This window comes from Puntigrus tetrazona, chromosome 3, assembly GCF_018831695.1.
Source record: "Puntigrus tetrazona isolate hp1 chromosome 3, ASM1883169v1, whole genome shotgun sequence".
Lineage (NCBI taxonomy): Eukaryota > Metazoa > Chordata > Actinopteri > Cypriniformes > Cyprinidae > Puntigrus > Puntigrus tetrazona.
Window position 1 is genome coordinate 6,361,176 of NC_056701.1, and position 13,978 is coordinate 6,375,153.

General features: G+C 39.6%; 1 protein-coding gene across 7 annotated transcripts in view; it reads right to left on the reverse strand.

Annotated features, from left to right (window-relative positions):
- The window catches only part of LOC122341427 (Fc receptor-like protein 5), a 29,000-nt gene extending 16,135 nt beyond the window's left edge, over positions 1 to 12,865 (reverse strand). For 4 of the 7 annotated variants that reach the window (XM_043234783.1, XM_043234778.1, XM_043234779.1 and 1 more), the window contains exons 1-4: positions 12,711 to 12,864; positions 11,538 to 11,567; positions 1,713 to 1,982; positions 1,477 to 1,638 (exon numbers count right to left, since the gene is read on the reverse strand). In XM_043234783.1, the coding sequence (XP_043090718.1) occupies positions 1,477 to 1,638; positions 1,713 to 1,982; positions 11,538 to 11,567; positions 12,711 to 12,738 (490 nt within the window). In that variant the 5' untranslated portion in view covers positions 12,739 to 12,864. Of the gene's footprint in view, positions 1 to 1,476; positions 1,639 to 1,712; positions 1,983 to 11,537; positions 11,568 to 12,710 lie in introns of all 7 variants that reach the window. The other 3 variants (XM_043234781.1, XM_043234784.1, XM_043234780.1) reach the window with 1 other exon arrangement.
- Between the last annotated feature and the right edge of the window lie 1,113 nt (positions 12,866 to 13,978).

Here is a 13,978-nt window from a genome sequence, read left to right on the forward strand (position 1 = left end):
AAAATGTCACTAGAACTTCACTCCGTGCGAAATAATGTTATAGGAATAATACCACATCAAAGCAAATGCCCTTAACTCCCATCTTTTTAAACATGCTTTGTGAAGAAATGGAAGCAAAACACAAACGCCTGTTGCTACACACAAAAGTCAGATGGCTGTAAAGGAGGAAATTCTTAGAAAGAGCTTACGAGTTAAGAGAACCAATACAGAAATTTATTTCAGAAAAAAAGTAACCGCTGGCAGCACGCTTCAGTGACGAGAAATGGGTCGGTAAACTTTCATACTTTTGTGACACGTTCCAGTGTCTGTATTCAAAGCCAAGTTGAACCTGGGCCTTCTCTCCCAGCTAATCTGCGATCACATCACTTTGCTGTCAGCTGAGATTCTATACGGAATGGATTTGTGGCCAGTTTGCAAACGTACCCCACAAATCATCAATACCATGCATGAAGAGCATCAGCTCATTGAAACTGTAAATGACAGTTGGCTGAAAAGTATTCAAAAGTATATCTCCCTTGCAGGCTTCTAGAGTAAAACAAAAACAAAGGCTCTGAAATCCTTTTCCAGCTTCTCACCTTTGTGAAATGGGTTTTGCTGTGCTTACAGCCACTAAAACAAAGTTACCAGATAGCACACATATGTCTTCAAGATGTCTGTTAAAGATCTCTTGATCTGGAAAGCATCTGATGTCTACAAACTTCTAACAGGCATCTTACAGATGTCAGTGTTACATACATTCTAAATGATAAACATCTTAAAGACATCTAATAGACGTCTATTTCACACCTAAAAGGAGACGTCCAAAAGACATACTGCAGATGAGATGACATTATGTCTTACTGTCTAATGGGGCACAAAAAAACTTAACCACACTGTTAATGCAGGCAATTCTTAACCTGATAAATCATTACTGCTAAAAATATTGCCTAAGATACGGAATATAACCATATGAAATAAGATCAGTAAATTGAACACCTTGTAAAGGGATGTTTTTTAAAGTTAAAATCAAATTTACTTTAATTTCGGAAGAGATATTTGTCTTATATTATGATGGTCCAATCGTATGAGGCCAAATTATATTAAAACAATATTAATTGGCTAAAATCAAAAGTGGGAGGTCTGGGGCACAGAGAGTGAGGACCTTGGTTTAATATCTCATCTGAAAGATGGTGCCCTTTGACAGTATAGTGTCCCCATTGCTATATTGGTGCATTAGGACCCACACAGATCACAGGGTGAGCACCCCCACCTGGCCACATTAACAACCAGTCTTGGGATAAAGCTGTGGCCACTGATCTGGCTGAACATCCTAATCAGCCATTTTGTTTGATCACAGTATAGTAACACTGAAATATCACACTACAGCTTTAAACACTGAAGTAATCCAATGCATTTAGGCTGACTGGGTCATTCAATTATATTTTACATTTAAACAGTTTATTTACAATTTACCACATAATGCATATAATATTTTACCTGTTGAATAAAAATCAGTATACCAGCTGAATGCCCAGTCTGTAATGTACCAGCTGAATGTCCAGCCTGAAGAGAAGCCATTAACCTTACAGATCAGAGTCACTGGATCTCCTTCATTCAACCAGTTCTGTGGAGAAACACTTAAAACTGCCTTAGGATTGTCTGAAATACAGGAATCACTCATTAGTAACACATTAAATGTGTGTGTGTGTTTATAAAGAGAGGATCATACTCACCTGATACTGTCAGTGTAATATTATCACTGACGTTTGATGTTTGTGTTCCTTCAGTCTCTCTTCCATAACAGGAGTATTTACCTGCATCAGACATTCTGACAAACCAGAATGTGTGTTCCTGATCATTAAAAACACTGATTGAACCATCTTTATACCAGCTGTACGTCCAGCTGGTGACTCCTTCAGCATCAATGTCACATCTGAGTGTGACTGTCTCTTCTCTGAATACATGTTGGTCAGGTTTAATGGTCACTATGGCTTTTGGTCTTTCTGTACAATGAAAATTCACAATGAAAATCATGTGACAGATGAAATAAAAAATAATTAAAAAATAATAATAATAGAAGAAACAAGACTTTTGAGTTTTGATAGTTATTGAAAGTTATTGCCTATTTATAGCTCCATCATGTGGTTAATATTTACAAAATTTGGTGCACCCAGTCATTTCCGCACATCCATCCATTTACTACCGCTTATCCGGGGCCGGGTCGTGGGGGCAACAATCTAAGCAGGGATGTCCAGACTTCCCTCTCCCCAGACACTTCCTCCAGCTCTTCTGGGAGAACACAGATGCGCTCCCAGGCCAGCTGAGGGACATAGTCTCTCTAGAATGTTCTAAGTCTTCCCCGGGGCCTCCTCCTGGTGGCACATGCCCGGAACACCTCCATTGGAACTTTCCGGAACAGATGCCCGAACCACCTCAGCTGGCCTGAGTGACTGAACTCCTCACCCTATCTCTAAGGGAGCGCCCAGCCACCCTACGGAGGAAACTTCGGCTGCTTGTATCTGGGATCTCATCCTTTTGGTCATGACCCAAAGCTCATGACCATAGGTAAGAGTAGGAACGAAGATTGACCAGTAAATCAAGAGCTTTGCCTTGCGGCGGAGCTCCTTCTTCACCGTGACAGACCGGTGCAGCAACCGCATTACTGCAGAAGCCGATTCGTCTGTCAATCTATCATTCCATCCTCCCCTCACTCGTGAACAAAACCCCAAGACACTGAAACTCCTCCACCTGAGGCAGAAACTCCCCACCAACCTGAAGGGGGCAAGTCACCCTTGTCCGACTGAGAACCATGGCCTCAGACTTAAAGGTGCTGATTGTCATTCCATCCTGTGGTCACCAAACCTGACCCCCTCCAGCCCCCCGGCTGTGCCTAGAAATCCTGTCCATAAAAATAATGAACAGGACCGGTGACAAAGGGCAGCCCTGTCGGAGTCCAACATGCACTGGAACAAGTCTGATTTATTGCCGGCAATGCGAACCAAGCTCCTGCTCTGATGATACAAGGACTAGACATCCCTTAACAATGGGCCCCTTACTTCGTATTCCCAGAGCACCCGGGCAGCGGTCTGCTTGGCACACCAGTACCTGTCAGCTGCCTCAGGAGTCCCATGAGCCAACCAGGCCCGATAGGACTTCTTCTTCAGCTTGACGACATCCCTTACTTTTGATTTCCACCACCGGGTTCGGGGGTTGCTTTATGGCCACTGCTCCAGATGGCCGCATCGACCAAAGAGGTATAGAACATAGTCTCCAGCCAACGTTCCCAACAGACCCTCACGGGACGTTTGGGACTATCAAGTCTGTCTGGCCTACTCCCCCGCCAACTGATCCAACTCACCACCAGCTGGTGATCATTTGACAGCTCTGCCCCTTTCTTTACCCGAGTGTCCAAGACATGCGGCCGGAGATCAGATGATACAACCACAAAGTCGATCATCGGCCTGACCAGCGATACTGGTGGACACCCTTATGCTTGAACATGGTGTTCGTTATGGACAGACCGTGATCGTGACAACAGAACAGTTTCCTCCCAATCACGGCCCTCCAGGTGTCGCTAGCATCACCAACGTGAGCATTGAAGTCGCCCAGCTGTAAGATAGAGTACCTGGTTGGAGCTCTTTCTTGCTCCCCTCCTAAGGACTCCAAGAAGGCCAGGTAATTTACACTGCCATTCGGCCCGTAGGCACAAATGACAGTGAGAGTCGTCCCCCCAACCCAAAGTCACAGGGATGCAACCCTCTCGTTCACTGGGGTAAAAATGTTATGTTTAATATATCAGAACATTATTTATGCATTTGTCATTGCATTCATGTCTTGCGTTAAACAATGTGTTAATACATCAAAATGCTACTTCAGATGCAGATTCAGTTTTGATTTGCTTGGTAACAGCCAAAATGTCTTATTATTCTAATTCACTGATTAAATGAAAGAAAAATGTAAAGATAATGGACACTTTTAGAAAGGAATGGCTTAGTGGGCGGGGGGAAGCGCGGAGGGCTAAGAGCTAAGCTAAAGCTAACACCACATCAGCTCTCTTTACCCAGCATTTTCCTTGCCAATGTACGATCACTGGTGAACAAAATGGACGAGATTCGACTCTGCATCAGATACAATAAGAGACTTCAGAACTGCAATGTCATGATCTTCACCGAAACATGGCTAAACAGCAGTATACCAGACCATGCTATCAGCATAGCTGGACACCACACATTCCGGGCAGACAGAACGGCACATGAATCCAGAGGTGGGGGATTGTGCATTTATATTAACAATGCTTGGTGCACAAACTCTGTTATCGTTGGGAGACACTGCTCAGCTAACCTAGAGTTTCACATGGTTAAGAGTAGACCGTTTTATCTGCCACGGGAGTTCACATCCACCATCATAACTGCTGCTTATATTCCTCCCAATGCTGATGCCAAGCTTGCTATGAACGAACTTCATGCAGCCATCAGTAAACAACAGTCTGCTCACCCGGAGGATGCATTTATTGTTGCGGGGGATTTTAATCACTCTAACGTGAAGGCAGTACTCCCTAAATTTCATCAAAACGTTTTCTGTCACACCAGAGGAAACAAAACTTTGGACCATGTATACACAAACATTGATGAAGCCTATGCTGTGAACCACCTCCCCCATCTAGGACAATCGGATCACCTTTCTTTGTTCCTCACCCCCAAATACTCCCCCCTCATCAACCGTGTGAAGCCATAAGTGAGGACCATCAAAGTCTGGCCAGCGGGGGCTGACTCCACACTCCAGGACAGGTTTCAATACACAGACAGGAGTATGTTTGCTTCCCAGGCTACCCGTGGCTCTCATACGGATAAAGACCACTACACTTCCTCTGTTCTGGATTACATCAACACCACCATAGACAATGTTACTACCCAGAAACAGATCACCACATACCCAAATCAGAAGCCATGGATGAACAAGGAGGTGCGCCTTCTGTTGAAAGCACGCAACACTGCCTTCAGATCAGGTGACGCACAGGCCTACAGCACTTCCAGGGCAAATCTATAGAGGGGCATCAAAAAGGCCAAGTACTGTGTAACCCGGACTAACTTTTGTTCCAGGTTTACAATTATTTTTGTATATATTTATAAATAGTTTTGTGTTTATTATTGGAAGTTCATGCATATAATTGTTAATTTAAATTAAGTAATTAAAAAAAAAGAAAATTACGTAGATGTGACGTAGTTGACCAATGAGCCGCTTTATGCATTTTTTTTTTTTCTCTGACGAGGAAGTAGAATGAGGAAACCGCGGAGAAAGGTTGCGAAGTCGAAATAGAGCTCCTTATTAAGGAAAATATGCTTTACAAAAGTAAAGTAAAGATTTTGTTTTTGTAGCGATTCAAGAGGGGAGATTTTGATTGCTAACATCCAGTTATTATTTTTCGTTTCAAAGGATTTTGTTTTTTGAGTTTTGCGTGGGATTACTGGATATGGTGAGTAATTCAGTTAAATGTTGTTAAACTGGGGTTATGCGCATATTTTTTTTTACAGTTAAGTGTTTAAATCTTTATTGAAATGTATGTATATGTGTATTTTGCACTGTTATTTGTTAAATTGATGATCGCTAATCGCACGTGGTTGCAGTTCACGTGGCCGCAGTATCTGATACACGTGAGCCTGTAGAAAATGTAATATATTAAGCAATTTATGCAAATATTATTATTATAAGCTGTGGAACTAAAATGTTTATCATAATGTAAGATCATTTTGAGATGACACCTATTTGAAATTGTTTTATTGAAACGCTGGCTTATCTTAATAGGTCAGGTTTTTTCCGTGGATTTGCGTTGGATGTTTTCTTTGATTGCGAGTCGACCGAATCGAATCTGAAAGGAGACCAAAGTTACCAGAACTGGAAATTTACCTTTTCTATTCAAAAGGAAAGGATTTCAGAAGACATTGTGGACAGTGAATTACTGCTACATCGCTGGATTTGAGATAAGTGATTGACAAACGGAACTGATCTCAAAAGCTTTGAACAGGTTTGAACCTACTCCGGAAAGAGGATTCTTTAAGGGATATATTTTGTACGGTGAATGTCGATTATATATCCGAAAATGACAGTTTAATTCATTGTGTGAGTAACAGAAAATATACCACCAAAGATTCATTTGAGTACTCAAGGAACCAGTGTTATTTTCATTTCAATTTTATATTGGAATCTGTTTTATTTACGTTGTGAATTGTTTATTTTTTCTTTTATTTTGTTTTATTATTTTATTTATTATGTTTTATATACTTAGGGGGTAATTTGATAAAAAGTATACTTGCTATAAAACCTGATTGTGAGTTTCCAGTGATTTCCTATCTCCAGAGGGCCGCTCCTATATTTCTGAGTCGCAGTTAGATTAAACAGTGGAACAAGATATTAAGAGCAATACATTTAATTGAATATAACGTGTACCCTGTGCTACAACTGCTACAAGCTGAAGCTAGAAGAGCACTTTTCCAACTCTGACCCTCGACGCATGTGGCAGGGCATCCAGGCCATCAGTGACTACAAACCCAACCATTCCACCCCCACAGCACCTAATGTCTTCTTTCTGAACGAGCTTAATGACTTTTACGCTCGCTTTGAGAGGAATAATAATGAAATGGTTACCAAGATCACCCCCTCAACCGACCCACCCATCACACTCACCTCCTCAGAGGTTTACACTGCACTAAGCCGGATCAACGCGCGCAAGGCTGCTGGACCAGACGGTATCCCTGGACGTGTACTACGGGCATGTGCAAAGCAGCTCGCTGGGGTATCCTCGGACATTTTCAACATTTTCCCTTGCCCAAGCAGCTGTGCCAACATGCCTCAAATCCACCTCCATTGTGCCAGTGTGTGATGGACCGAGCAGTCAAAATCAGGAATGCAGGATTTCCAGCCAGAGAAATTATTTATTAAAGTCAAACAAAATCACGAATTAAATATTACATTTGTAACCCCTGTAAGGGTTGTTTAGTAATTTAGTCAATGGAACCCTATTTTTGTTTATAAGCATATTTTTTTATGTGTATTATGAAGCCTGTAAAAAGTTTTTATTATAAGTACATGTCCCTTTAAGATCTTGGACGAAACGCTAAGGATCGGTTGAAATGTACTTGAGCAAAACGTGGTTTTCAACAGCATGTTTAGTTGATTGCTGTTGATTGGAGGTTAATTAGTTAATGGCCGCCTTCTTTATAGGTATAGTCATACTTGATTGGTTTGGGGAGGGGGATATAAAAAGAAACCCGAGAAAGAGAACGAACAGAAAAAGAGGAGCGAGTGAGAAAAGCAGGTAGATTCTAATCGACATCTATCGATTTATTATTTAATCTAGTTAACTTTAGAAACTCTCGTAGAAGCGTTTGAGTTTGGTTGAGGTGTTAGATTTTGTTAGATTTATTTATTTTTCCATTATTCATTTACTCGTGAACAACGAGTAATATTTAGCGGGTTTCAGTTTGAACACGCTGTGTGCGAAGTTCGGACGGATTGACTGGTGGTAGTAAAATAGTACTGTGGTCAGTATCCCGCGTGGGAAGGAAGAGGAGATCAGATAGACCCGTTGAGCCACCGGACGCGCTCACAGGTCCTCTGACCACGAGGGACGAGAAGAAAAAAAAACCGGATAGCGCACCCAGCCACCGGGAGCGTTGGGTGTTCCTCCGGCCGCGAGGGACGAACGACGGTTGGAGAGACTGTCAGGCTTCGTGACGAACGAGGACGGACTATAGGTACTGTTGGTTTTTTTTTTTGCTCGCTGGAAAGTGAAGCGGCCAATTGTGTTTTAAGGCCTCTACGCACCCAAGCCACGAATCAGGCCTGCATCGGGAGTGGGTATGAGTGTGGTTATGGTGTGAGTGGGCCCACAGTTATGGTGTTTGTTGTGTACATCGTAGTAAGTGTGAAACGTTAACGTTACTGTTATCGTAATACTCGTGTTTTGTAGATATTTTGATATCCTCCTGCTAAAACACATAATTCTATATATATTTTTTTGGTTTTATAAATAAACTCATTTTTTTGCATATGGGTATTAGATTACTTTGGTAACTTTAATCTCTCTAAAAGTGGTATCATAGGTGAGGCTGAAAATATATAGTCGAGAGACAACCTATAAAAGAACCCAGTGCTCCACCCTATAGATCTTAGGTAAGGACACATCTAAGAGGGCAGGGGCGTTACACATTGAAATAATGTCTGGGCCCATTAAAAAAAAAAGGTCAAGTAAACAGAACTAAACTTTAACAATAAGCCAAAGTAACAAACGGAAAAGGGGAAGAAAAAAAAAACATCACCTCCCTCCCCCAGTAACACCTGGGGGGGGGCTTTTATACACAAAGGACTAATCCATTACGCACACACGAATACAAATTACACCAACATCATTAAACAAAACCCACATAATTAACTTAGAATAAAGAATAAACCAAACCCACAAAATATACACTAATAAATAAGAAATCAAAATAGATAACTAAACAAATAACCCTACACACCCCCAGCTAATTTACAGAATGGATTGGTCCAGCGGAACATAACAACGGCAATTGACGCCAGCCGGTCCTTTAGCAGCATGGACCACCACTGGAAGACAACATGGCACCTGGACAGCGCCCAAACTTCGCTTTGTCCCCGTTGGTAACTTAAACGCAAAAGAAAGAAATATTAACAAAATATACCACCAATAACTAGAAAGTGTGCACCCAAACTAGTCACTCATGGTATACAATTAATCCAAATCAAAAATAGTCAAAATAAACTAAATCTGTATCTGTCATTATTATGAAACCCGAATGTGAGCTGTAACCAATGTTAAATTAAAGGCTAAGGAATAAACTAACATGTACAAAGAAAAAATATACATGTATGAGAGTGCGTCAGCTACCGTATTTACTGTGTGGCCCGGTCACTGGCCATCGCACAGTGCCAAAAATCTCAAGCCCAGTGTGCCTAAACGACTACCGCCCTGTAGCACTCACACCCATCGTTATGAAGTGCTTTGAGTGACTAGTCTTGTTACATCTGAAGGACACTCTGCCTTCCACACTGGACCCCCACCAGTTTGCCTATCAAGGCAATAGTAGCACTGAGGATGCAGTCTCCATCGCACTGCACTCCGTACTCACACACTTGGACAATAAAAATACTTACGCATGGATGCTGTTTGTTGACTTCAGCTCAGCATTCGACATGGTCATACCCTCCAAGTTCATCACCAAACTCAGAGACATTAACACCTCACTGTGCACCTCACTTCTGGACTTCCTGACCAACAGACCTCAGCATGTTAGGTCAGGCTACATCTGTTCCACTACTGTCACCCTCAACACTGGTGTACCACAAGGCTGTGTGCTGAGCCCTTTCCTCTACTCCCTCTTCACCCACGACTGCAGACCTGTGTTTGGATCTAACTCCATCATCAAGTTTGCAGACGATACTACGGTGATCGGTCTCATCAGCAACAACGATGAGACTGCCTACAGGGAGGAGGTCCAGCATCTGGCCACGTGGTGCAAAGACAATAATCTGCTCCTTAACACCACCAAAACCAAGGAGCTCATTATGGACTTCAGGAAAGTGAGAAGAGGCACACAAGATCCCATCCATATTAATGGGATTGCTGTGGAGCTAGTCTCATGCATCAAGTTCCTGGGAACCCACATCTCGGAAGATCTGTCCTGGACCACCAACACCTCCAGCCTGGTCAAGAAGGCTCACCAGCGCCTTTTCTTCCTGAGGAAACTTAAGAAGAACCAGCTGTCCTCAGCCATCCTGGTGAACTTCTATCGATGTACAATAGAGAGCATCCTAACAAACTGTGTCACAGTCTGGTATGGGAGCTGCTCTGTTGCGGAGCGTAAGGCACTGCAGCGGGTGGTGAAAACTGCCCAGCGCATCACAGGATCTCCACTTCCATCCATTGAGGACATCAAGAAACACTGTTTGCGTCGAGCACACAGTATTCTTAAGGACTCCTCTCACCCTGCCCAAAAACTGTTTTCCCTCCTGCCATCCGGCAGGCGATTCAGATTCCCCCGGACTAGAACAAGTAGACTGAGGAACAGCTTTTTTACCAGAGCTGTCTCACTACTGAATTCTACCCCCCATCCCCACCCCATTTATCCCCAAAAAAAAAAAAAAAAAAAAAAATGCACTGTTTAACATTCATTGCACTCCACTGTACACACACACACACACACACACACACACACACACACACACACATATATATATATATATATATATATATATATATATATATATAAATGTATGTACATATCCATTGTACATACTCTTGTAAATTTGTCTATACATAACCATCTGTAAATTGTTTACACATACTAACTGTAAATTTCCCCTTCTCATCTGTAATTTAATTTGTACATATTTATCATATATTTATCTTTTGTAATTTATATTTGTACCTATATCCTGCACTTGCTGCTTATTGCACTCCTGGTTAGACCTAAACTGCATTTCGTTACCTTCTACTTGTACATTGTGTAATGACAATAATATTGAATCTAATCTAGTAGAAGTGAGAATGTCTGTGTAATGTAAAAATCTTTTATAAACTTATCGGAAAAGATTACTTTCTGTTAGTGTAACACACCAACAGCACTACAGCTATCAAAATATGAAATAAAATATTAAGGTTGTAAAAAAAAAAAAAAAAAAAAAAACGAGATAAAAACAATCAGCTAGGACCAGGCTGGTAGACCTGGTAAAATGATGAATGTTGTTTTGAGAAACAAACGCATTTAACAATTTTATAATATCTGTCAAATGAGACTTAAGACGTTTTAATTTTAATATCAGTTTAAGGAGATTGATTTTAGATGACAACAAATGTGTCAGTATATCAGCAAATCTTAACATATTATATCAAATTCAAATTTTTCCACCTAAAAATTAAAACGACAAAAAACCTGTAACGCACACACAGTTGCATTTCTCTCTCAATCGAAAATTAATTCAAATAAACAGTAAAATAATTCAAATAACTGTGATCTTATTGCACAATGTTTGATATGTAGTGGACAGAATGTTAGCACTAACAAGCCGTAACTGACGAAAATAACCGTAATTTTTACCTTTTACTATGCAAAGAGCTGCTGGTTTTAACTTTAACTTGAACAAGATTTGGCAAATGACCATGAAACAATGGCTTTTCGTTTTGCTTATTTGGTCCTTTCTGTTCCTGATATTTTTGAATTTAGCATTAAAGAAACTTTTGTTTATGCCCTTATCAAGTGCATTTCCTACAATTATGTTACATCCATGAGCAAAACTGAAGATGAAGTTGAGGACTTCCTACTCCACCTCCAACAAGAGAAATGGCCGTTAGAGTAGTAAGTGCAGGAATTCCTAAACGTGTTAAATCTGGTGAGCTGGGGTGATTCTATGATTAATACTATGATGGGACAAAAAGATGGCCGATTATTCTAAAAAACTTTCTTTTTCGCAAGAAGTGTCTTTCAAAATTAAAAGAGTTAATATAAAAAATGGGAGATGGAATCGCATTTAAATTCACTCACCTTGCCCAGAGATGATGTTTGAAATCAGATCTAAAAACAAAGAAATACAAAAAATGTGAACAGATATCGTATTTGTTAATGTTTTGTCAATTTTCAGATTATTTGCTTGGGTAAATAATCATGTAAAAATTGATGAAAAATGTGGAAAAAGTTCATGAAAAGCTTTTATTGTTTAGGAAGCTTTAGGAAACTCAAAAAATAAAATAAAAAAAGGATTGCACTATTTTATCAGGATAACAAGATTTGTAAGGTTTGCAAACCCTCCCAAAGATGTGTAATTTTATGTTACTATTTTTTTTTTTTGACACATACCAACATGATCATAATGGTTTATAGAATAAGCAAAACAAAACAAATCTTACAAGAGATGTATAGTTTTACTAATCAAACTATAGCAATTTACAAACTTCAATTTACAAACTTTGCATTTAAGTAACAATATTGCTTGTATATAAGTTAATTATGTAAAGTTAATTCAATTTTGTTTAGTTGAATCAACTTAACATTCTTCAGGTTATTCTATTAATTAAATTCAGTGGATCTAAAATTTATATTGTCACTTTCAACCAATACTCAATTTTCATTGAGTTTAAATACTTTCAACATTTTCTTTACAACTTTTTCCAAGAAGAATAATTTGTACAAAATCTAAAGACTACAATCCATGGCATGCACAAAGCACTTTTTACTGCATGTTACTAGCATGTTCTATACTTTACCACAATGGTAACCCCCCAAAAAACGAACATACAAACTAACATAAAAGAGCTTCGTGTTATTTGATGTTATTTTTTTCTTCATTTATATTTATTTATTTATTTATTTATTTATTTTCATTTAACTTTATGATGCACAAAGCCTTGTTGATTTTGGCTGCGATTTTGCTCTGCTGGAACCGGATTCACAAACACATTTTTAAGAAGAAATTTATTCTTAACTGACATTTCCTTCTTATTTTTTATCTTGAGGAAAAAAAGTTTTGTATTCTCAACAATTCTTCATTGCTAATCAATTGAACAATCACCAATTCTTAAAAAGAAATTAATTAGGCCTATTTTGAACACCCTTCATTCTAAAATGTACATTGACTCCAAAAGAGCCACATGAAAAGCTAGCAATAAACCCCTAGCTCATTTACATTAACCTCCACAGAAATACAAAGGAAGTACTCACAGAGAATAAGAAGTTGACCGAGCTCCATACTGCCGAATAATGAAACAAAAAGTAGCACCCTTGACCACGTAATGGCCAGTCAACATAACAAACATAAAAAAATGTTCTGTTTTAAATTCAGCTACTGTTCATTTACAAACATCTAAAAACAAGAAATCCTGGTTTATTCCCCTCCCATTTCCAGTCTTGATATAACATTCTGTTTCAGGATTCATTGATGCTGGGTTTCCTCTCACTGTTTTAAACACACAACCTGCTGTGTGTAGTAAATTGTGTGGGAACAAAATTCCCAAAGGAGCAGAATTGAGGAAGGAGATTATAAAGAGAATATATATTCACAGACGTTTGTATTGAGAAACCGATTTGACCAAGTGCAACATGTACCTGGATCAACATCTTTGTACTTGTAAGTAAGTGTACTTTGTATGTTGCACTTATTTTTAATGCAAGAAAATAGTAGTTAAGGACACACTAATAAAAAGTGTGACCCCACAGCAGAATGCTTCTGTCATTTCTTGGGGCTTTTATTAAGCATTATACAACTCTTTGTGATTAGCTGGTAGGAAATCCAAGGTTTCACATAAGAACAGAGTGTTTACACTGTAGAGGCAAAAGCCAGCATACCAGTGTATGGAAGGGCAGTTCTTGTTTTCTCAGTCACTCCAGGGCTTCCTTGTGGGCCAGCGGCCAAGAATTTTCAATCCAACAAAAACCTTCCAAAGCAGGCCAAATGATGTTTGAAGAGTGGGGATGAACAGATGCAAAGTTAATTAGTGCCGGACATCAATATTTAAAACATTTTTAATGGCACGATTGTGACGCTAAAGGCTAACATATAGCATAATAAACGTATTAAAAAGTCAGAGACCGCTCGAAGACTTTAGATAAAATCACGGATTGATTCACTTTCGTATTTGTTTGGTCTCTTCCCTCGTGTCTTTGTTAATACCGGACTTCTGCTTTATGTCACCGGCTTCACTTACTGTATAATAATCCAGCTATCTGTATGAGTGAGTGAGACAGAAAAAGAACAGCCCCAAGAACAGTACAAGAAAAAAGAGTAAAAAACACTTTTATATATTCTGTGACTTCGCGACTAAACACCACATGTGAGACATTGAAACTGACCAATCAGCAGATAGCGTCTTTCAACGCAGCACTTCTGATGTATTCACAATCTAGTTAGGTTTTATTCAAAAGGCTTTGATGATTTTCAACCTTACACTCTGAAACTGTTAAAGTTTTCTGCAAATCAATGTTTTTTTTTT